The sequence below is a fragment of the Vitis vinifera genome, chromosome 18 (genome assembly GCF_030704535.1).
Source record: "Vitis vinifera cultivar Pinot Noir 40024 chromosome 18, ASM3070453v1".
Taxonomy (NCBI): domain Eukaryota; kingdom Viridiplantae; phylum Streptophyta; class Magnoliopsida; order Vitales; family Vitaceae; genus Vitis; species Vitis vinifera.
In genome coordinates this window covers 2,221,734-2,245,240 of record NC_081822.1, presented here as the reverse complement: position 1 = coordinate 2,245,240, position 23,507 = coordinate 2,221,734, and the positions used below count along the sequence as shown (strand labels likewise).

At 33.4% G+C, this 23,507-nt stretch overlaps 2 protein-coding genes across 3 annotated transcripts; both read left to right on the top strand.

Moving 5' to 3' along the window:
* The first annotated feature begins 3,964 nt into the window (after positions 1–3,964).
* LOC100259254 (UDP-sugar pyrophosphorylase) lies at positions 3,965–19,142 on the top strand. 2 transcript variants are annotated; one of them, XM_059735027.1, is made up of 18 exons: positions 4,104–4,326; positions 4,410–4,514; positions 5,598–5,714; positions 8,806–8,946; positions 9,360–9,459; positions 11,394–11,477; positions 11,888–12,015; positions 12,091–12,162; positions 12,300–12,364; positions 12,838–12,898; positions 13,091–13,208; positions 13,815–13,939; positions 14,667–14,743; positions 15,519–15,624; positions 15,819–15,878; positions 16,658–16,738; positions 17,827–18,069; positions 18,571–19,142. In XM_059735027.1, the coding sequence occupies exons 1-18, from the start codon at positions 4,210–4,212 to the stop codon at positions 18,703–18,705; spliced, it is 1,935 nt and encodes a 644-aa protein (XP_059591010.1). In that variant the 5' UTR covers positions 4,104–4,209; the 3' UTR covers positions 18,706–19,142. The 2 variants fall into 2 exon arrangements, with proteins under 2 accessions (XP_002285885.1, XP_059591010.1); XM_002285849.5 differs by lacking the exon at positions 11,394–11,477 and having other exon boundaries at positions 3,965–4,326.
* Positions 19,143–20,778: 1,636 nt separating this feature from the next.
* LOC100253886 (probable calcium-binding protein CML44) lies at positions 20,779–21,563 on the top strand. Its single transcript, XM_002285850.5, has one exon. The coding sequence runs from the start codon at positions 20,872–20,874 to the stop codon at positions 21,358–21,360; it is 489 nt and encodes a 162-aa protein (XP_002285886.1). The 5' UTR covers positions 20,779–20,871; the 3' UTR covers positions 21,361–21,563.
* Positions 21,564–23,507: the final 1,944 nt, after the last annotated feature.

Genomic DNA, 23,507 nt, shown 5'->3' with positions numbered 1-23,507 from the left:
AAAATTATAACAAAAAAATTAAAGTATCAAGATACGAAGAATATATATGAAATAATTAAAAGAATATGATATTATGTAACATAATATTTTTATTCAAAATTTGTGATTTACATGTATCATAAATTTAATTTTTTTGTTTTTCTATATTGTCTACTTTGCAAAATAAAATATTTTGATTAAAAAAATAAATTTATACTTAAAAAAAAAAGTATTATAAAATGTATTGTAAAATAGTACTAATATTTGTATTATTATATATATATGTGTATGTATATACTTTTTTTATATTCAAAAATATAATATAATATTTTTATTTATAGATTTTAAATATTTTAGTAATGAATGTTATTAATAAATAAATAGAATTGTCTACTAAATTTAAAACTATTGAACAATTTGCAAATATTAGTAAATGTTAATAAATTTATTTTTTATTTATTTTACAGGTTCTATAACATGTCTCATTAAATATATTGTCTTGAGATATCATATTTTTTTTATAAATCGTTAGTCAAGGGTTCCCATAATCAAGTAGTTCAAAATCAAAATAAGTTTCAAAATTTAATAAATAAATTTAAATTGAAATGACGAGATACTCATTGGATAATCAAATGATGCAAGCGTAAGAGAATATGAAGACCATTCAAACTTGTGATTTATTTGTAAAGTTGCATTTAGGATTTTCATAACAATTCATGCATTTAAAAAAACTTGGTTTATATATTAAAGTTAAAATTTCATTAAAATCTGAGTATTCTCATATGAACCTTAGGCAAACTGTTCTAAAAATGACACATTAATATGCTTAAAATTTTTACCTAAGTGTTAAAAGTGAAATAAATTAAATAATAATAATAATTTCAAACAAAAATAGGTGAACCAATCAAGGATACTACCCAATCAATCAGTTGATTAAGTCTTCTTGGTAGAGGACTGGTTGAGGGATGCAAAACTCTATGTATTATTGGTTGGATGTGAAACATCTCCCGATTGAAGGGTAAGTTTTATTGGTTGAGGCTTAATGTTCACCTGTAACGTATCTAATACCTAATGGCTAGTCAACTGATTGAACAAAAAATTGACCAAACAATGCCACTTTTTAGTATTTTTGGTGTAAAGGCTAAAAACTTATAAATAAAGAACTCCACTTCATTTATTAATAAGAAAACATCTACATTCAATTTGTCTAACTACTTAGTTTTCACTTAAAAGTTTTTTTTTTCTTTTTTCTCTTTAGCGCATTAATTATTCACTTGCATATTATTTTATGCCCCTTTTATCGTTCATTACAAGCTTCTTGTATATTTGAGCATTTATTAAATTAGGTTGAAAGTTCCATTATTTGTTGGATAAGTAAGATTGTGTGAATGGAAAAGCTCGAGTTGGTGGATACTTGAAGGAATTGTGTAAGATTCTATTAAAGTTGAAATTTAAGTATAAACCATTGGAAGTTTGGTTCAAGTTTTAAGAATAGTGAAACTCTTATTCGATTAAGAGTTTGAAGAGAGTAGACATAAGGAAGGGTGTTAAACTATTACAAAATTTATGTTTGCATTATTTAACTCAATCACTCTACATTTATGTTTTATTTTGATTAAAATTATTGTGCTTACATTTTTTTTTTTTCAAAAACCCAATTTACCCCGTGGGTGATTTTCCTTTTAAATTAGCCTTATTTTATCATTATTTTATCTTAAATAATATTTGAAAATATGCAGATCTATCAATGTCACATATGATATATATATATATATATATTACCCCATTAACCAAACATAGCTTTAGGTTATATTTAATTAAAAATAAATAAATAAATAAGGGTATGTTTGTTCAAGGGAAAGTATTAATGAAAAAAAATAATTTTTTATATCTAGTTTCTCTATGTAGAAGAAAACATAATATAATTAACATTAGTTAAAAATTTATAATTTTTAAGAAAATATTTAATCTTTACTCAATAGGAAAAAAAATGTGTGAAATGAGTTATAAATAACATATAAAATAAATTTTTATTTTAAATCTTTTTTTTCTTTTTTTCTTTACATTTTTTCCTTTATTTTATTGCTCTCATCCCTTTTTTTTTTTTTGGAAACTTGAGGATAACATTAAGAAAATGAAGAAGGAAGAAGGATGAAAATGAGGGGAAAGAAATTGTGAAAATTTTCTTTTATTTAATTGTTTATAAAAGGATAGGAGAAAATAAAATAATATTTATATATATATTTGGATAAGAAATGGGAATCAAATTCAATTGGATTACTTGTTAGAAAGAAAAAGAAAATGTTGTTGTAAAAAGTTAAAAACCAAATTCCATGTCCTGGATTAGTATTATTATAATTTATATTTCCCATTTTTATTTCAATTTTAATTTCTAGTATATCATTATCAAATAAAATGGGTGGGATTCTGATAAGTGTCCCAATACGATCCAACGTTTAATGGCTCATTATGGGTCAACATGTTGGGTCGACACGACCTGAGTTGAAAATCATGTCAAGTCGAACCGACCCATGCAAATCAAATAGGTGGTTCAATACGACCCATGAGCCTATAGATTAATTCTGTCGTGTCATTTTGTGTTGATGGACTCTGTTAATCCAGAGCCCGCTAAAATAATTGGACCGTATCAATCTGGCCTTTTTGGCGTGTTAGGCTGCTTGTTAAAATGGGTGACCCGACTATTGGACACCTCACGGGAAGTGGGCCCAATGGATGAGCGTCGGAACGTAACCCACTTGAGATGTTAAAAGGACGCAAAAATAGAAAAGGAAGAGCCAAAACGTAAAGCATATTCCCTAGGGGTTCCGGGCATCCGATTCCAACGCACCTTACTTTGTACCGCCTAACAGGCCCCACTGCCCAGCAAATTGCACCAATTTAGACTGTTAGTTTGCAACATAATATCATTTAACCATTTTTTCATGCGCATCTGACTTGGGTATTGGAATCATTTATAAGAAGTGGCATAAGAACAAGTTACATTAATTTAAATATGTTTTAGCCAACACATGGCGATGTCACAACCCATATGGTATATTTTACATAAAAATATCCTGAAAGTAAATTCTTTAATTAAAAAAATTTAAACTAGTACTTAAAACTTTTAAAATTTAAATTAATATATTTATATAATTATTCATGACATTACACATTTTTGCATCAACCTTTGACCATATTTGATCCTCCAATTGGCGGTTGGAAAGCCAAAAGCTGCTCCACAGTGGCTTCGGTGCTTGCACACACGTTGAAGGCAAAAGGCACGTCCTCAATGGATCATGCATGCAGGCAGGTACTGACCCATACATACTCAACCGCCCATCCAACGACACCTAATAAAGAACACCACCCATAATGGGCAGCAAGTGGTAAAAGCTTGCTGTTAACTCGTTATTCAATTATTGAGAAGGTGGGTTATTGGGAGAGAAGGATTTTCAGGTAACAACAGCCAAAGTGCAATTCTTTGAGTGTACTCAAAATTGGTTGATGAATCAGTGAGCCAATCATATGAATGTGGAGTAGGTGTAAAAGAACGGTGCCAACAAAAAGAAAACATCATTGTGAACCCAAAATTGACGTTTTGGTTGTCTTGGTTTAACCAATTTTGTGATGATAGTCAATCATGCCATCAATTCATGTTATATGGTTCTTTATGGACCCCCACATATTGGTACACCCGCCCTTTTGATTTGTAAAAGTGTTTTTAGCTTATAATTTTATTTTTGTTGGACTTTTTATTAGATGTTTTCAAATATATCAATGATATAAGATGATGTTGTTTTTTAAAATTTTTATTAAAAATATATATATTTTTAGATTTTTTTTAAAATCTAAATATTAGTCAAAAAGTCAAACATAATCTAACTTTTATGATTTTATTACCTTAGAAAAACATATACGTGACCATTTTTGGGAAAGAAGTAAAAGTCTTACCTTATAAACATTTTACCATTGAAAAAGATATTAATGATTCTTAACTTTTACGACTTCATCGCTTTTGGAAATCAGATAGAGAGGTTTTAATTTTTTTTTTAATTAAAAAAATAAAAAAATTCAAATCTCGCACGGAATCAAGAACCAACTATTTACCGCCTATAAAGCCAATGGTTTATTTCCAATTCCAAATCGAGCGAAACGCCAACTCCATTTCCAATCTTTCTGCTCTCGCTTCACTTCCTTTCTGGATCAGGTTTTCGCAGGAGACAGGACAGAATGGCGTCCGTGGTCGGATCGACCACAGAGAAGTTGTCGAAGCTCGACATAAATGGAGAATCGATTTTTTCTGTTCCAAATCTGCACAAGAATCTCTCCATTCTCTCCCCTGACCAGGTTTATGATAAAATTTTTTAAAGATTTTGGTGGTGCTTTATTTCTTTTTGGGATGATGGTTTTGATTGTGATTGTTGTGGCAGATTAAGCTTGCGAGGATGTTGGTGGAGGCCGGGCAGAGTCATTTGTTTCAAAGCTGGGCGGAGCCCGGTGTTGAGGATGAAGAAAAGAGAGGTTTCTTTGAACAGGTATTTTTTTTCTTAATTCTTTTTTTATGTGGAAAGTTTCGAAATTTCGGTGTGCTGGTTGCTCATAGATCTGTTTACAGGAGAACCGGGTCAAAGAAATTCGGAGTTTTGAATTTTCTGCCATTTTGTTAATGGAAAATAGAAAATTTTAATTAATCCTTTTTACTCAAATCTGCACTGCAGGAACTTTATATTTTTTGGCTATGTTCTTTTTTTTTTGTAACTTTTCTGGTTTATTGGCAACTAAACATAGCATGGATTAAGTTAGGAAGATTGATAGATTGGGTGCTAAGAACATATGACAAAAACATCAGGATGAACAGAAAGGGGTTGAGAAGAATAAAGGGGGTTGGTGTAGGGGAACTATGATCTGTAGAATTCCTAACATACATAAAATTTAATGGTAAAAATATGGATGATTGTTTTAAGGTTGTGGTAAGTTGATCTCTCCAAAAGTTGTCAAGTCTATTCATCAATTTTAATCGACTGCAGGTTCAATATTTAATAGGGTTCATCATTTAATTTAGCAATTATGCCTTAGGTGCTCACTTTCTCAAAGATCATCCATGCCCATGATACGAGTGGGCATGCTTTGGGTCAAAAGTTGAAATTGACACACATAAAGCAGCATAGGAATATGATGAGTAGAAAAAGATGCTGTAATTATGTGGCAATCTTTTCTTATAACCCATTATGTATAATTTCTGAACATTACTCCTTTAGATACAAAATGATAAAAGAACAGATTTTTGCAAAATCCACTAGGATTCACAACCCAAAATAAAAAAAACACAAGAACAGATGACATTTCTATTATCTTAAGCTATATTTAATTTTATGGCTTGTAGATTTAATGTGTTGTGCCAGCATTCGTTATGAAGTATCTTCATTTACTTTTTAAGTTTTAAATTCCTGTGGGTACTGTTTTTCCCCTGAAATTCTTTTATTGGTTTTCTGACATTCACCTATTTGGTGTGCCATTGTTATTAGGTTCACATTAAAGCAAAAATCTTATTATTTATTCTTCTACTCATAAAATTTATATTTTGAAAAAATTTCATGTAATTTAGCGGTTTCTTCCAGGTGGCTCGACTTAATGCTAGCTATCCAGGAGGTTTGACATCATATATTAAAACAGCAAGAGAACTCTTAGCAGATTCAAAGGCCGGAAAGAACCCATTTGATGGCTTTACACCTTCTGTAAGTGAAGGGATTTCCATGTTCAGGAAACTATGAATCTTGACTTAAAACCATGTGGTGTTCAATAGAAATTGGCATCAAATACCTGTCTTTTCTTCCTGTGGTTAATTTTGTAGGAAATAGTAAATGCACCAAACTGTTTTACCTTGCTGAAATACTTATGCAGACCTTGAGTTTCATCATTTTGGATGTAAATGCCTTTGGTACCTGGTTTCTAATATGAAGCTTATTTCTTATGATGGCACACCTTAATTTGGGAATAAATGATTTGCTGGAGCCAATAACATTGACCCGGAATTATCCAATCTTGTTATTTCTGTACATTTTACTTCCAAGCTTGATCTGATATTCCTAGTATTTTCTTTAGTGCTTTCATTGTGATTTCTTATTTCCATCATTGTTTTTTATGCACATAGGAATATCATCAGACAAGCTAGTCTGCCCTTTCTTTATATATAGGTTTCCTGCTGATTCTAAATTTTCTCATGTGTAGACACATATCTTTAGCAGCAATGGGGTTCACGCCTTGTAGTTTTATATTGCACATTTCATTTTCTTTCCTTTTTAAAAGATTAGATAAATGCATTATTTTTGTTGATTGAGTACATTGGTATGCGTTGAAATTTAATTTTATAATAACAAATATAACCAATGTGCTTGAATCCATAGCTCGGTTACTCATTTTTGTTTTGTATAAGAGTGCATCCACACTTGTTTATGCATACTTGGGCAGGAGAAAAGTATCGCTGACATGTACAAGTTGGGACAAAGTTGCATGAGACTTTTTGATTTATCATGCCTCTAAGAACAAGGACTATGGCATTTAAGGAATATGAAGACCAGTAGGCAATGAGAAAGACACATTCTCTAATAAAATATGCCCAATTTCAATTAGGAATTTATTAGTACCTAAAAACCAAATTCTCAGAATTATATTAAACTTTAAAATGATTGGAATTACCAATTTTGATCAAAATTACCAATAAATGTAAATCAGTTAATTGGTAATCTACTAAATTTATTCAGACTTAGAAGACAAAAAAACATTATAATCTCCAAGACAAGTAATTTCCAAAACCTATTCTAACTCAAAGGGGAAAAAATAATAATGTCAAAACTAATAACTCTGTAACACATATAGACTCAAAAAGAAAAATATGTAATAATTCCCTAAACATATTTAGGCTTTTGAATTTGGTCAATCTTTAGTCCCATAAGTTTCTCACTCTAAATCACTCTTGTTTCTTTTAAGCATTTAATGTTCTAGAGCTTATGCTTTGCTATAGTTTTAAGAATTGAATTAAAACAAGCTACATATTTTGTTCGAGTTTGTCATGGAATTATTACTTTCTGCATAGATGCATGGTAAATCAAATTGTGATTCCTTGGCAACTGGTGATCATTGAGACGACTGGACATCATTCTTAACTATTTTAACCCAAACTTCAGCCTGACCAATTGCTTTTTGTGGGATGTCTAGGCCACTCTTCATGTGCATTCTCATGGACCTGGCCCCAAGACCTACTCATATCTGGATGCCTTTTGTTGCCTCTATGTTTTGTCTAGGGTTTATCTTAGCCTATCTATTGATTATTTGGTACTTTGATTGCTGCAAGTTGTTGATGTTGAGAATCATTAGATTAGATGTGTTAGATAACCAATTTTCCTAAAAGCTTAAGCTTATAAGATTTGGGTCCACAATGTATATAATGTGCTCTTTAACACCTTTCATCACTTGCAGCCTTATACTCGTACATGGAGAGACACATAGATACGTAGGGAAACAACCACTATTAAACTTTTTTGGGCTTGCATGTAAGCTCAATAAATTGGGGATATAAATATTTTTGTGATGAGGCTCGAACACAGACCTCCTGCCAAACAAGGCTCTAATGCCATGTTGTTATCATGAAGTCATCTTGTTGCCATTCATCAAAACTTTTAGATTCTTGGCGATGAGTATCTTCTAGGGGATGTTTTAGTTTTCCCTGTGCTTGCATCTACACTCTCACAACTTCAACCTATAATAAATAATTAGGTCCCTTTAACTTAATTGAAGTAATATGAACTCTAAGTCTCTAACACTATCTCCAGATTTATGATCACTTCTAGACGTCATACTTGCACTTAAAATGGGAACTATTGCTCTTAAAATTGAAACAAAGGGATGTTAGGAAACTTTTGGCACTAACACAACTTGCATCACAAAACACAACCAATCACATAGGTACTAGTACTGGAGCTCACCGTAGCAAAATAATTGTGGTGTAGACTGTAGTATTGTAGCAGATGACTGTAGCAAAATCATTGTAGCACATACTGTTGCAAAATCACTGTGCTACATATTGTAGCATGACACTGTAGCTTTTTTTTTTTGCGTCCACAAGCCACAATGCATATCATGTAGTTTAACAAATGTAGAAGTACTTTATTGTGTGGAGGCAACTTATGGCTTTAGTAGGAAGAGCAATACAATAATTGGAGAAAAATATACCATATATACTGGTTAATTTTATATTTGACTAATTAATTGTCAAGAGAAAGTGATGGGTAACTTCTCAATCAAAGGAGAAATATTCCATGGGGCCTTGATCTACATATCAGAATGCAGATATCTAAGTTTACAGCTGTTGGAATAGCATTTGATGTATCTTTATTTCTAAGCTTCAAAGTTTAGGATGGCTTTCAAGGGTGGTTGGAAACTCTCTTGACAAGGAGAGGAGTAGCCTTCTGTTTAAGTGTTACCTACCAATCTGGTTAATTTGGTGTCTAAGATGACTGTATACAACTTCACTTTTCTGAATTTGTTGGATTTGTGGAAAGGTCTATTTTCAAGCTTTATGAGTTTCAAATAGAAAGATAAGATGGATATATAATTATCTAGTGGAGCTGTTTAAGTTTAAGGTTCATGGTATGGAAATTGGGAAATTTACTAACTTACCAATGCAAGTTTGTAGCATCATTGAAAATCACTTAATCTTGGTGAACAACCACATCAAATACAAATCTTGATGAGACTTTCTGAGCCTACTCAGGGTTGGCAGTGTACCTCAAAAATGAGAAATTGGTTTCTGTGTGAACATATTTGCAGGTTCCAACAGGAGAGGTTCTAACTTATGGTGATGATAACTTCGTCAATTTTGAGGAACTAGGCATCAGAGAAGCACGGAATGCTGTATTTGTTCTGGTTGCAGGTGGCCTTGGGGAGCGTCTTGGATATAATGGAATTAAGGTAAAGGCACATCATCACATATAAGCTTTTGATTCTTTGGTAGCGATCCAGGTTCATATTTTCTGTGAAGAATATATACCACCTTTTTCTTAATTGAAATCCTTGCCCTTCTTATCTTGCTCGTCTTTGAAGTCCTTTGAACTTGAACTAAATCTCTTTTTGCTACAGTCAGCACTGCTTTTCAATACATCTGGATAAGAGATGTTGGTGGCTATTTTCTCATATTATCCTTAATGGTCCCATCAACTTTTCAACAACAAACCATTATCTTGTTACACTTTTAAATCCTTATTCATTTTATTGACATGTTTCTTGACTCAATGATCCATAAGATAAAACCAGTTATATCCTTCTTACAGATTCTCCTTTTATTTGCTATGTATTATTTTGTAAATTTTTTTTGCAACTTGCAGCTAGCTCTTCCATCAGAGACCACTATGGGGACATGTTTCTTACAAAATTATATCGAGTCTATTCTAGCTCTTCAAGATGCTAGCTGTCGGCTGGTACAAGGTTTGTCCCTACTAAAAGCTTATCATTATTTGATATGCTGAGAAAGTTTTTAGCATGTTACCTTCAAGTTTAAAGTACCCTTCTATATTTTTTATTTTCCTCTTTACTAGAAGAGAATAATATATTGCAACGATTTGTCATTATTTAATTTGTTTAGAAAATGGTTAGAATGTCATCTTGATGCTTAAAATACCATTCTATGTTTAGAAAGTGTCAAAGCAAAAAATAAAAAGAAAAATTATAGATCAGACATACATAATATTTTGATAAGCAAGCGATATATATATAAAAAAGGCAAAGAAGCCTCAAGGCATACAGGAAGTATACGAGGCTACCACCCCCTCAAACAAAAAACAACACGACCCAAACCCTATTTGGAGGCTAACCACTCCAAGAAACCTATTAGGGATTTCGACTCCATATCAATGTACACTTTAGCCCAACCCCAAATAATGTATAGAAACGAAGTTTTTATACATAATATTCAAACCAATTGTCTTTAAACTCATACACTGGATCCAAAAATCCTCCACATGAAACATTAAGATGTCACTAAGGAAACACAGAATGTGATTTCATCTCTAAGAGGGCATTCAAACTCTCAAAAATTCTTATATCTCTTTCCTTCTATATGTTATGATAAGAGCAAAGTGATTTATCTTTAAAAGCTTCCATCCTAGAACACCCATTTCATTTCAAGGACTCAAGAACTGCCTTGGCCCAAGGAATTTGAAGCTGTGATTCAGTGAAGATAAATATAGATGATAATACAAGGTTTTAATTGCTCATCATGCAATGGTTTGGAAAAATCCAGGTTTTTGAAAATAAACAGTCTTGTGTTTTGGTTTTATAAAAAATCCGAGAGTTCCTGAGGGCCTTTTTTGAAAGCCCCAAAGGATGCTAAGTCATTTTTCTGGGAAAAGCAGCTGCCTTTTCAAATGAGATAAGTTTGGACTTGGACTCCAGAATCTATTCTGGCCTATTTGATAAAATAGTACTTAACGACAACCCAAAAGTTTCTGCATCTAATCAAAGCTTAATTCAATGTTAAGGGTCTGCAACTGCAACTGAAAGCAAATTCAATGCTTTAGAAATTTGCTTTGTATCTTGAACCAATTCCGATTCATTAGCCCCAACAAAAAACAAATTGGGGCCAAGCAATGAAAAAAATTCTCAGTGCATTAGTAGTCCTACTGAAAACTCATCCAGTTGCCCAAACTTACGGAATACAAATCCTCTATGGAACTTCTGCATGCCTACTTAATCCTGTTCTGTAGACCAAAACCAGAAGGGGTTATCTCTTCCAAAGAGTTTTACCACAGTAAAGAGGAGCCATACTTAGGAACATTAACTTAAATGCCATAAATTGCCACTGTTATCCCTAAGTTTTCCAGGTGCTCTCTCCAAATAGGCTCATTTTATTGAGGCCAAGGTTTTATAGTTAAGCTCATCACCCTCCTTGGTAGTGAAAATCTTTTCCTAACTGAATGAAACTTAGGTCTCCTTTCTTTTTCTTTCTGAGAAAATTCCATGTCTTTTAAACTCCAAATACCATGGAAATTTGGGAAGGTTACACTGAAAGGCAGTATATACATATGTGGCTTATGTGCCTTCCATCAAAACACTTTATGGTCTCCCTCCCTCCCACTCTTGAATAGGAAATTGGAGAATTGTATTAGTAAGATAGAAATAAGGACAAACTATTCTTTGAACCAGATACACATGAAGAGAGTCTTAAATAAAATGGTTTACAAATACCCAACAGAGGGCCCCTACTGAAAGAACATAAAGCTGAACATAATCCCTGTGCATGAAAGGATCACTTGGAGGAGGAAGGGAAAAATACCAGACAAGTTAAGCGGCATTGCTAGCCTCTTGAGTTCTTGAGACACACCCACAAAGAGAGCAACTGATGAGTCTCCCTCCTCTTGCAGGCTACAATCATATCCTGAGGATGCCACAATCAACCATTCCAACAAAAAGGGTTTCTGCTTCAATAGCTAAGACAAAACTTGGTGGTTAGAGAACACACTATTCATCTTGTCACTTTTTCCTCAAGTTTATCACATCCATTTTTTATTCTTTTTTTTGATAAGTAAGCAAGACATTTTATAGATAAAACCCAAGCTTATCACATCCTTGCATCGCTTTACTACAGAATATCCAAAGTTATGGGTTTTTTAGGAAGCCCTCAAAAGCAACTCAGATAAATCCACTCCAAAACACAAGTTAAGAGTTAGTTTTGTACCCCAACTTCTAATAACTTCTTGTTGCATGAATTAATTTGCAAGCCTGAAATGACCCAATTTGGGCATGGTTGAAACAGTTTGACTGAATATACTTTCTGCCTATGGCCCTTGGTTTTGTATTACCAAGTTTGTGACCTTTTTTTCAGTTTTCAATTGATGAAGTTGCTATAAACTTGTAGGTGGATGTCAAAATCAGATTCCATTGGTTATAATGACATCAGATGACACGCATGCACGCACAATAGAACTGTTAGAATCAAATGCTTATTTTGGAATGGAACCTAGTCAAGTAAAGCTTCTAAAGCAGGTATGTAATGGGATATTACACCATCTTATTAGAGCAACATCATTATGAAGTATTTAATTTTACCAATTATTCCAGGAAAAAGTTGCATGCTTAGACGATAATGATGCCAGGCTTGCAGTGGACCCAAAAAGCAAATACAGAATTCAGGTGGCTGTTAAATATTTATATGTTACTAAACATGGTCACATTTTCAGTGGCAAATACTTGTAGCTTTATTGTATTATTTCTAAACATAGATTTCCTTTTTATGCCTGTTCCTTTTCTGCTGGTCTTCTTTGTGATAGACAAAACCTCATGGCCATGGTGATGTGCATTCACTTCTTTATTCCAGTGGTCTTCTCAATATATGGTATGTCTTGTATCCTACCTAATATCTTAAGTTTGTTTGTGTTATCCGAGTTTACTTTGCTTTTTATTGCCTAGACCTTATTCTGTGTACAAGATAAGGTCTGTGAAAGTAATCCTGTGCATGTGTGTTGTTGCTTCTCTGAGTAGAGATTGAGACACTTAAAAACCTTCTGATCTATGTTTTCTTTAATGAGAACCATTTTCTTAATGAAATAAAAATGCTACTAGTTTACTCTGCAAACTATCTATTTTCTAGCTTTACTTCCAGTGCTGCCATCAGAAGTAGTGATTGGATTATGATCTGGATCATTTTTATTTGGTTGCAGCTTCTTTTACCATCTATTTGTTTTAGAAGTTAGATTCTCAAACATACCTTTTGAAAATTCAACAATGGATAGTGGATACAACCATCATGTTGTATAATATGCTTTCATGTGAAACATGATTTGATCTTCACTGTCATCATTTTATTAGGTATGATGCTGGTTTGAGATGGGTTCTGTTTTTCCAAGATACAAATGGACTTCTGTTCAAGGTTTAGTTGTTTTCATTGTTGCATGGCTTCATTTATTTCTTAATTTTTTCCTCCAAATTTTAAATAGGTATCATTTTCTTCTTCTTTTTTGTTCATTCCCTTTTTGTGGGTGTGGGGGGGGGGTGCGGGGGAGATGCTGGTGGGGGTTATGAAATCACACATACTTATTTCCTTTTACTTCTACCTATGTAGGCAATTCCAGCTGCTTTGGGTGTGAGCTCCTCCAAACTATATGATGTTAATTCTCTTGCTGTTCCACGCAAAGCAAAAGAAGCTATTGGAGGAATTACCAAGCTTACTCATGCTGATGGTATTTCATTTTACTTATGAATCTTGGTCCTTCAGAGCAGGCATTGCCTGTTTATGAAATAATGCACTGTAGCATCAATAACTTGATAAATTTATTTAAAGTATGAAAAATTGGATGAATTTTCAATTTTATGGCATATAAGACAAAGTTTTATCTCCAGAGTGCACATTCTACAACTAGGACACGAAAATGATACTATTTTACTGGTAAAGATTACCAAGGTCTTTTATATTTGTCTTTCAAATTTTCTGTCCCCTTTTTTGTCTCTATAGGGATTCTATTTGCACCTTTAGATGTAAAGTTCTTTGAGGAACACTACTTATTTCTCTTCATAGCTTAAAATGGAAGTCTTTGAGAATCAAGTGGGCTATATTTATGATGAGCACAGGTTGTTTCCACCAGATAGATGTTTGTCTTTCATTTAAGATGTTTAAAATCTACAGTCTGCTAAAACTCTGTTATGTTAGTTCTATGCATATGTAATGGATGTATGTGTAACAAATTCGCTGTTATGATTGTGTTACAATGTGCACAATACAATATAGTTTATATTTTAGTCTTACTTTCTCATTTGCAAAAAAACAAAAAATAAAAAATCAACTTCAGGGAGGACAATGGTGATCAATGTGGAATACAATCAGCTCGATCCTCTACTAAGAGCAACTGGACATCCTGATGGTGACGTCAATTGTGAGACAGGATACTCTCCTTTCCCTGGAAATATAAACCAAGTAATTCTCTGGCAGAACTTATCAGTTGATCTCTTTATTTTTGTAAAGATACATATTGAAACAAATTGCTTGACCCTTTTTTATCAGCTCTCTCAAACATCTGCTCATATTTTTTTAAATTACAATTTTTTTACTCTCTTCCTTTCTCTCTCTAGAAAGCAAGGTTCAAACATGGACCTGTTGTTCATGCTTTTAGTGCTGCATGAGCCCACAAGCTGGGTCGCACTTGGGGATTCTCTTTGTAAAGGAAACATCAATCTTAATGATTTCAGACCATTTTACATTATAGATAATTTCATTATTACAACAAATGAAAAAGATCTGACATAGATCTGATATTTTTGATTTAGAAGATGTGACAGGAACCAATGTGTAATGACAGAAAAGGATTACTTTAACTGACTAAAAAAAATTGGGATAAACTTCTGTTGGATCGTCTATATCAAAGTTTGCATAGCAAGCATTCCACCATGTTGATGTGATACCTTTTGTCTTCTGCCCCTGTTTTGTGTAACGGATGGAACACTATCAAATCTATTCTTTTGCACAACTACTAGAAATCCTACTAGCTTACATGGCTTTCTCAAATAGCTTCCACTCTTCTGAATATCTTTTCTATCATTGACTTCAGATGCTTTTTGTGCACCAATTTTTCTAATGTAACAATGTAATATAGTGAACATATTTCAATCTTGGGCTTGACTTTTACATATACAATTTTTTGCAGTTGATTTTGAAGCTTGGTCCTTATATCAAGGAACTCACTAAAACAGGAGGAGCCATAAAGGAGTTTGTTAACCCGAAGTAATTTCTCCATATGCTGAATTCTTTGTTTTGATTTATAATATGATTTCCTTTTTCCTTTTCTAGATCCAAAACATGATTTGATTCATTAGAAAGTGGAACTTGGGCTCAGTGAATAAGATAATATGATACGTTTAATTCAATGATTTAATCATCATCAATTATGTGCAGTGTAAAAAGTCTTATTGTTCAATGCATGGTAGAAGCCTACTGATTAATTATTATAGGTGTTTGATCCAACTTGCATTTCATTTTGTTAAAAAATTAAAATAAAATTCTACTTTAGGGTACTATATGATGGAGGACCATAATCTTTGATCAATTTATGGGCATGATAGGGGCATCTGATCCAGTGATAGACTTGGAAAAACATGGATTCCGCATAAATTATTAAGTTAAATAATAATATGAAGTTTTGTTCCAGGTGTAATTTTATCCCAAGTCTGTTATAAATTTATAACATCAATGTTTTCCAGACATGGTTGCTAGTTTAGTTCTAAATATTTTTTAATAATTAAAGGATGTAGTATGTCCTCAGGAATTCAAATCATAATTTGGTTCATGAAGGGTGGTCTAAAAGACTATTCAGTTTGTGCTTGCTCATTTTTAATTCTATTTCTGCCTCTTAACACCAACAAGACACAGTAAGCTAGCCGTCTGTGTGAATTTTTTTTACCTCACAAGTTTATGCTATCATATGAGTAAAAGAAATCTTGGAAATCTTTCTTCTTTTCAATTACATTAGCGATCACCCTGCCTTCCCATCTTACTGCAGATACAAAGATTCAAGTAAAACTTCATTTAAGTCCTCAACTCGATTAGAGTGTATGATGCAAGACTATCCAAAAACGTTGCCTCCATCAGCAAGGGTTGGATTTACAGTAAGTTCTTAAAGCTACTCAAATTCTAGGTTTCTTGTCCCTGGGACTTGAGACTTTATGTCTCCAGTCAGAGACCATCTATTGTATGTTATACCACTAGAGTTTTTCCCTCTGTTGTGTGGTAGCATCTGTCATTCGGGCACTCTTTTTGCCATGGAACTAATTCCTGTCACTGCCATCATGTGACTGCTTAGGTGATGGATGCATGGCTTGCTTATGCACCTGTGAAAAACAACCCTGAGGATGCTGCTAAGGTAAAGATTTCACCATCATGGATGCTCATTAATTGCTCCTATTTAATAAATTGTATATTTTGGGCAGATTGAACAAATTCCACTATATGGCTTTATTTTTCATGTGCATTTGAAAATAAAGACAGAAACTCAAACTAAATGGACTTTACCTTATATATATATAAATACTCATAAAATATTAGGAGTTTCAGATTATGTCTGACCATTTTACTTTAGAATGTTATTTTGAAGGCTGGATCATTTTTCTGAGATCATGGAAAAAAATTCTTCAAATCAGATAACATGTTTAAGTTAGACGCATATTTTGTTGGGCCCTGCACTACCAAACTATTGCCATATTTTCAGCTAAGGTGCTCAAGAGCCCATGCATGATGTATGGGACTCTCACTAAGCTACTTCTTTGGCTAGATGTGGTCTAGTTATGTAGTGATTTTTGCTGCTGATTGCCCTTATGACATTTTCTTCATCCATAATAGAAGATTTTGTGTATGTATAACGTGAGATGACTTTTTCAATATGTATGCAAATTTTAACATGCTTAAGTTAAAAATTGTTCATGAACGTGAGTATTGAGACCAAAACTCTTCCTGGATAGTTTCAAGACTATGGGAACATTTTGGCCATTTATCCTGTTTTTGGTTCGGGAATGCCTCTTGGTTGGTTAACACTCTAGTGAATTATTTCCTTTTAGATTCGTCTTCAGTTGGGCGTTAATGTTTCAAACTCAGATTGTAGACTTTATTGTACTCCCTAGTAACTTAACTTGAATTTAACTGAAGGTACCAAAGGGAAATCCATATCATAGTGCAACTTCTGGGGAAATGGCCATATATCGGGCAAACAGCCTCATCCTCAGAAAGGTAATTATATCTCTTTTATTTCCTTTGAAGTGTTGGACATAATTATCACCGATTTCAGGTTTTTATTCTCTACCTAATGCATTTGTCACAAGAATCAAAGACTTGAAAGGAAGATAGTGCCATCAGGCTGTATGAAGATGTCAACTTCATTGTCTTCTGAATAGGGGAGGCTTGGGGCCAACTTTTGTTCATATATGGTCTATGCAAGATCTTGCCAACTCTTCATTCTACCTCATTTATATTCTTGAACACTAATTTTTTTTTTTTTCTTTCAATGAAATCTTCAGTGGCATTTTTTGGTCTTTTTCCCATAGCACCAGTGATTTAGGCGGAAATTAAGAGGGTGTTTGTTTTTTTAGCTTTTTGTTGAAAGTAATTTGTTTTCAGACTTTAGATCATTTGTTTTTCTACTTTTTCATGACTTATTATAAACTTTTTATTGAATAGAAAAAACCAAAATATTTTACTTTTTCTAAATGGAAAAAGTAACATGTTGTTTTTTCCTTACTTTTTAATATTTAATAGAAATAAATACTACAAAAACAAATAACCTAATACTTAACACTATTAAGTAATAAAGTTCTATTTAGAATTAAGTAAAAAAACAAACACCACCTGAGATTATTATATTATGATTTGACATTTAGATTCCATCTAGTAATCTCAAAAGCTAACTACCTCATTGAGAATGCAAATCCTCTTTTCCTTGTATTAGTGGTTCCAGTTGAATGCATAGTCAGTTACAATGCAAATCTAGAGTGCGTAGGCCTCTCAGACACACAACACAAACATACACAGTATTCAGAGTTCAGTTGTTCATAGCTAACTGCCTTGGTGGCAATGCAAATCTAGAGTGCCCTCAAGTTGGAACTTCAGAGTAAAGACTATGAAGGTCCAGTATTAGTGATGCCCCCTCTATTCATGGAGTTCGGTTGTCCAAAGCTAGCTGCCTCAATGATAATGCAAATCTAGAGTGCATCACTCTGTGTGTGTGTGTGTTGAGAGAGAGAGAGAGAGAAAGAGAGATTAGTTTTTTGACATTTTAACATTTGTTGTCTATGTTTTTTTTTTTTTTTTTGGTCTGCTAGGCTGGTGGTGTTCAAATAGATGATCCAGTACAGGAGGTCTTCAATGGACAAGAGATGGAAGTGTGGCCACGAATCACATGGAAGCCAATATGGGGACTGACATTTTCAGAGATTAAAAGAAAAATCAGTGGAAGCTGCTCTATTTCTCAGAGGTCTACCTTGGTTATTAAGGGCTGTAACATCTTTCTTGAGGATCTCTCCTTGGATGGAACTCTTGTTGTCAACTCTGTTGAAGATGCTGAGGTATGCCATGAAAAACTGATAATATATAATATACATGGAAAAGAAGTCTGCAAATAGATGGAGAAATTGGTCATTTTGGAAATTTTCAGTGTTTTCCTTTTCACCTTTTCACCTTTTCCTTTTGGCCTCTCAAGAATGTTGAGCTATATGGTAATTTTTCCTTGTGTGGATATTACCATTTCTGTTGTCAACCTGGATGTCTGGAGTTCAGAAATAACTCCCTAGTTATTTGCACAATCCCTGATTTCCTTGCTTTTCCTGATCAGTTTTTCTCTTTATTTATTTTTTTATTTGTAAAAAAACTCCTCCATATTCTGCTGTTACCATTGTCTCCATGACAAATTAGCAATATATACCCAGTTGATCACTGCTGTAATTTATTACATAACCTTTAACTCTCTTGATATACCATAGACATATTTGTGAAAGCCGATCTCTAGTCGTGTTGGAAAGCCCTTAGTACGATTCTTTTTAATAAAAATGGTTTACCTGTATTAACAGGTCAAAGTGGGAGGCGTGGTGCAAAACAAGGGTTGGATTCTGGAAAAAGTTGACTATAAAGATACTACAGTGCCTGAGGAGGTAAGGACCAGGGGGTTCAGAATCAAAAAAGTAGAGCAGCTGGAAAAGAATTAGATTAAATGACCCAGTGAAGTTCCAGTTCAGGCCTTGGAAGGGGAACTTACTCAGAGCAAATAAAAGGTATTTGATGCTAATAAAAGCTTTCTTTATTTTTCAAGAAATAAAGATCTCTCCCTTTTGTAACTCAATATTGTATACTAGTTGATGGTTCACCGAAATAATGAGGAGATTGTAAGCTGTCAGGTGGGATTGTTCCCCCGTTTTTGTTTCCTTTTCCTTTTTCTTTGTCTGTTTTGATAATTCTTTCCAATTCTCGACAAGGACTGAGAAGGCAAATGAGTCCACAATAAACTATCTATGCCGAGGCTTCCATGGTTATCTTAGTTCTGTTGAGAGGTGAGAATGTGTCTAATGACTTTAATCTGGGCTAAATCCAACTCAATTTGGGTTTTAGTGGTTATTTATCTATTTGTTTATTCATTGTGTTTAAAGTGGTCCTCTTAGCTTTTCAATTTTGTTCCTACTTTTGTGAGATGTATTTCCTATTCCTGTTTTAAGATTTATCATAGACAGTTGAGAATGAAATTTCTCAATAATTAAAAACAACTATTTTTAAATAATAAACTCTAATAAAAGATTAAAAAATAAATATGCTTAAAGTTCAAATATAATATAATATTTACAAACGTATTCGGTATTGAAAGATATTTTAACAATTTATCAAAAATGCCATTTATGGATGCGTACGTATATGGTATCATCTTCAATCCAAGTTCCTTATTGATGCTCTTTCTTACCTGTATATGAAACTGCACCAAACCAAACGCCCACCCTTGTGAACCCTCCAGAATCCTCCAGAACTCTCACCTCCCCAGTCGTGTCTTGAGGCTGGTCCCATGGGTAAGCAATTGGGGGCACGGCCGTATAAGTACTGAGATAGTCAAATTTAAAACTGTCTTTATTCATTTATTTTTGGTCATTGTAAGGCATACGCAACTAGTATATGATGTGACCAAATCATGTGTGCGGTTGAGCGTATACCTCAAGCCATACCCATCATGGGATCTCTTGAAATCTTATATGTTAAAATGCCAAATTTATAACACAAGGTTGTACCCCCAACTTACACAAATTCAATTGTCCAAATGGGAAGTTCAATAGGAACGAGAGCTCTAATTTCATATTTTCCAATGTTTTTGGAGATTACATCTTCAAACCGAATCTTCGAGTCAACGACTCAACAAACAATCTCTGGTACAAATGAAATAACCTTATTAACTTCTGCAAAAGACCATAAAAGAGGAAAAAAACAATGGAACCCTTCATAATCAAAAGGGCCGCAACCTACCGTCACATATCTGCCTGTTCACTCAAGACTAGAGCCCTTCTTTCAAGTTGTGAACCCAGCAACAAGCTTAGCCGCAAAACGCCCAGCTTGAGTGACGTGTCACATGCTCAAGCAGAGGATAAGAGCATCGAGATCACCACACGTATACACTTCATGATGTGATCCTATCATACCCCCACTACCACCAACCCCACCACCCATTGTCGTGAGAGCCTTGCAGGCGAAAAAGACGTATCAAAATACCCCAAAAAAAAATACAAAAGGGGTGGTCCTTCCCCACAAGAGAGGGACACCCATGTGTTTGAGCATTAAGCCCTCCTCCATGAGTACCATAACATCATTACCTTCCCTCTTTTACTTGACCAAGTGAATAAATAGTTTTTTTTTTTCATTATTTATTTATTTATTTTGACTTCAAATATAGACTAAACTTGAAGATGTAGTTTTAAATGAGAAATGATTTGGAACTGTTGATGTTTCCAAACCATTATAAATGGGGGGCATTTGAGAAATGATTTAGACAAACAGGTATAATAGAAGAGAAAGTAATTAAGCTTGTAACTGAATTGAATGATTGAAACAACGGGAAATAGACTACATGCTAAAGTATCAACGTTTCTTTCAAGCTCTGCTTCCGCGAAGCTTCATCATAAAATCACCACCGGCCTGACGGCGACAATTTATACTTATTCTGTTCTTCTTTTTTTTCTGGTAAGTACGGTGCCGTACTAAAGGACGTCAATCTCCATTTTTCCTTTGAACTTCTATAAATACCACATGAGTCTTCAAGCATGGCATCATTCAACAAACACATGTAACCTCCCAAGGTTGAAGGTTTTAGGCAACGACCCCCCCACAATCACTGATTCACAATGTCTTCGTCTTCCCTGAGCTCCATTGACCTGCACAGGATTTTCCACAAGCTTGACCGAAATGGTGATGGCCTGGTGAGCCTTGGGGAGCTCAACTGGCTGCTTGAGAGAGTTGGTGTGCAGTACAGCCTGGATGAGCTGGAGAGCCTCGTGGGGAACACCACCCTCGATTTTAATGAGTTCTTGGTGTTCTATGAATCCATTTCGACCGAGAAAAAGGGAGAGAGCGAGGTGGAGGAAGAGGAGGTGAAGGAGGAGGAGGAGGAGGAGGACGTGGGTGACCTAGCGAAGGCTTTCAGGGTGTTTGACTTGAACGGAGATGGGTTCATCACATGTGATGAGCTTCAGAGCGTGCTGTCCAGACTGGGAATGTGGGAGGAGAATGGTGGAGGTGATTGCAGGAGCATGATCAAGGTGTATGACACCAACTCTGACGGGGTTCTTGATTTTGAGGAGTTCAAGAACATGATGCTCCTCAGTACCATCTGAACTCCATCCATCCATCTTCATCATGATTCTGCATCCATGCTTTTCATCTTTGTACCACTACCCCATCATTAATCTTCGTTCCTATATATATATTTTTTTGTTATCATCTCAATAATCCACTGTAAAATTTCGTGAATCGGAAACTATATATTATTATTATTATTATTAGTATTATTAGTATTATAAATCTTTATATTAATTAATTGCAGAGAAGTTTCCATTATTGAATGTTGTTCTCGTTTGACAAACTCAACCAAAAATATGCTTTCAAAAAATAGCTAAACAATCAGGTTATTTTTATTCTATTTTGGGTTGTTTTGACAAGACGTGAATCAGTTTGTTTTTGGTTTTGGTTTTCATAAAGAGGGAGTACGGGATGGGATTTGGAGGGTTCTGGCAACTTCTGGAAAAGCCCAAACTTACTTTTGCCTTGCAGTATTTGGATTCCAGAGGTTGGATGTTTTGTAACATAATAAATCAAAATGGCATATGCATAAACATCGTACTTGTGGTATGGAGACATGGATTAAGGTTAAAATATGCTTTAAGATTTCATTGCATCAATGATTGGGAAAAAGCTAAGCCATGATCATAAGCCTTGGTAACTAAAATTACATTTAAACAAAGAAAAATAGAAAATACCCAACTAAATAATTTTATTTATTTATTTATTTTTTTTGAACTTGTAATTTGTGTTGGATTGAATTCTATGTAGAACTCGTGTTTTGAAAATATAAGCTCCTTTGTAAATAAGAGAAAATAGTATTCAATGATATCGAAAGCGTTGGGTATTTAAGACGACCCAGTAACAAGGTGAAACTTCCCTGAAAACTGCCAACAAAAAATCTTTGAAAGTCAAAACTCATTTAGGTGGCCAATAATTCTCATCCCATCCCATTCATACTATCCCAAGTCTTCTTCCCTCAGTTGGGTGGCTGAACCTTCTCTTAAACTTTCTAAACTACGATTCCAAAATTCAACTAAGGGAATTGGGTTGCTGGTGCGGAGTTGACGGTAAAAGAAGAAGGTTGTTAAGGAAGTTGCATATCTTGAGGTGATATGGGAAAAGTACTCATCAATAGCCTAAAGTCTTCTTTTTGACCTTTAAAAAATATTCAAAAATTGTGCAATGGTAAAGTTCTGAGAAGTTCAGTCCGTGAAGAAAGAATCCACCACCACCAACTTACCAAATCCTTGGTCCAACCTTAAACATATTCCAAGTATTCCTTTTGGCAGTATTGGTTTGGTCCTCTTGAGAAATGACTTGGGCTTTTGGGGCTTTGTACAAAGTCACCAAAATAGAAAAAAAAAACCTTAATTAAATCCTAGGGGGCATAGGAATAAATATCATTAATTTTCTAGAAGTTGGGTCGCAACTTTCCGCTTTCATTTTTTCTTGTTCCGCACACATAGATTTGTGCATTTTGTGAATACAATATTTTATGTTTTAGTAAAATTATTTGACAAGAAAAATAAGGTGGAAAACCATTTTTAAGCAGGACTACTTTTTCTTGTTTGTGTTACACATGTTTGTTCACTTTGTAGTTACTAAATGTGGAGGGTAATCATAAATTTTATTGAATTTTTTTTTAAAAGAAGTGCTATGAAAAGATTTATGGTTTATTTGATAACTATTTTCGAAAACAGTTTTTTATTTTTCAAAAACAAAAAAACATATTTAATAATTATAAACTATTTTATGTTTTATGTTCTTAAAAACATAAATTAGAGTGTTTTTAAATAATATCATTTAATTATTTTATGATAATTGTTTTAAAAAATATTGATATAAAATGATTAAAAATAAAAGTTATTTTTAAAAATATTATTTAAAAAAATATTATTTTAAAAAACATACTTTTGTTTTACTAAATATTCATATAATAGTTTTCAAAAATTGTTTTGAAAAATTATATTTTAAAACTGTTTTTGAAAATATTTGCCAAACAACACTTTAAGTTTCATATAAAATATAATTTTTAACACTTTCTATTAAATATTAATTTACCAAAGCATCATTTTTTTTAATTAAGATACTTAAGTAATTAGATATTTGAATTTTTATACCTAGATTTCTCATCCCATAAATATAAATTATAATTTTATAATCCAATTTAAAACAAATGGATGGTAGTTATATTTGTCAT

Bases quoted from the DNA above. Each gene is read 5' to 3' on its own strand.
- LOC100259254 (XM_059735027.1), top strand. From the start codon at position 4,210: ATGGCGTCCGTGGTCGGATCGACCACAGAGAAGTTGTCGAAGCTCGAC. The intron at 4,515-5,597 runs GTATTTTTTTTC...GGTTTCTTCCAG, and splicing joins AGAGAGGTTTCTTTGAACAG to GTGGCTCGACTTAATGCTAG. The intron at 16,739-17,826 runs GTAATTATATCT...TTGGTCTGCTAG, and splicing joins ACAGCCTCATCCTCAGAAAG to GCTGGTGGTGTTCAAATAGA.
- LOC100253886 (XM_002285850.5), top strand. From the start codon at position 20,872: ATGTCTTCGTCTTCCCTGAGCTCCATTGACCTGCACAGGATTTTCCAC.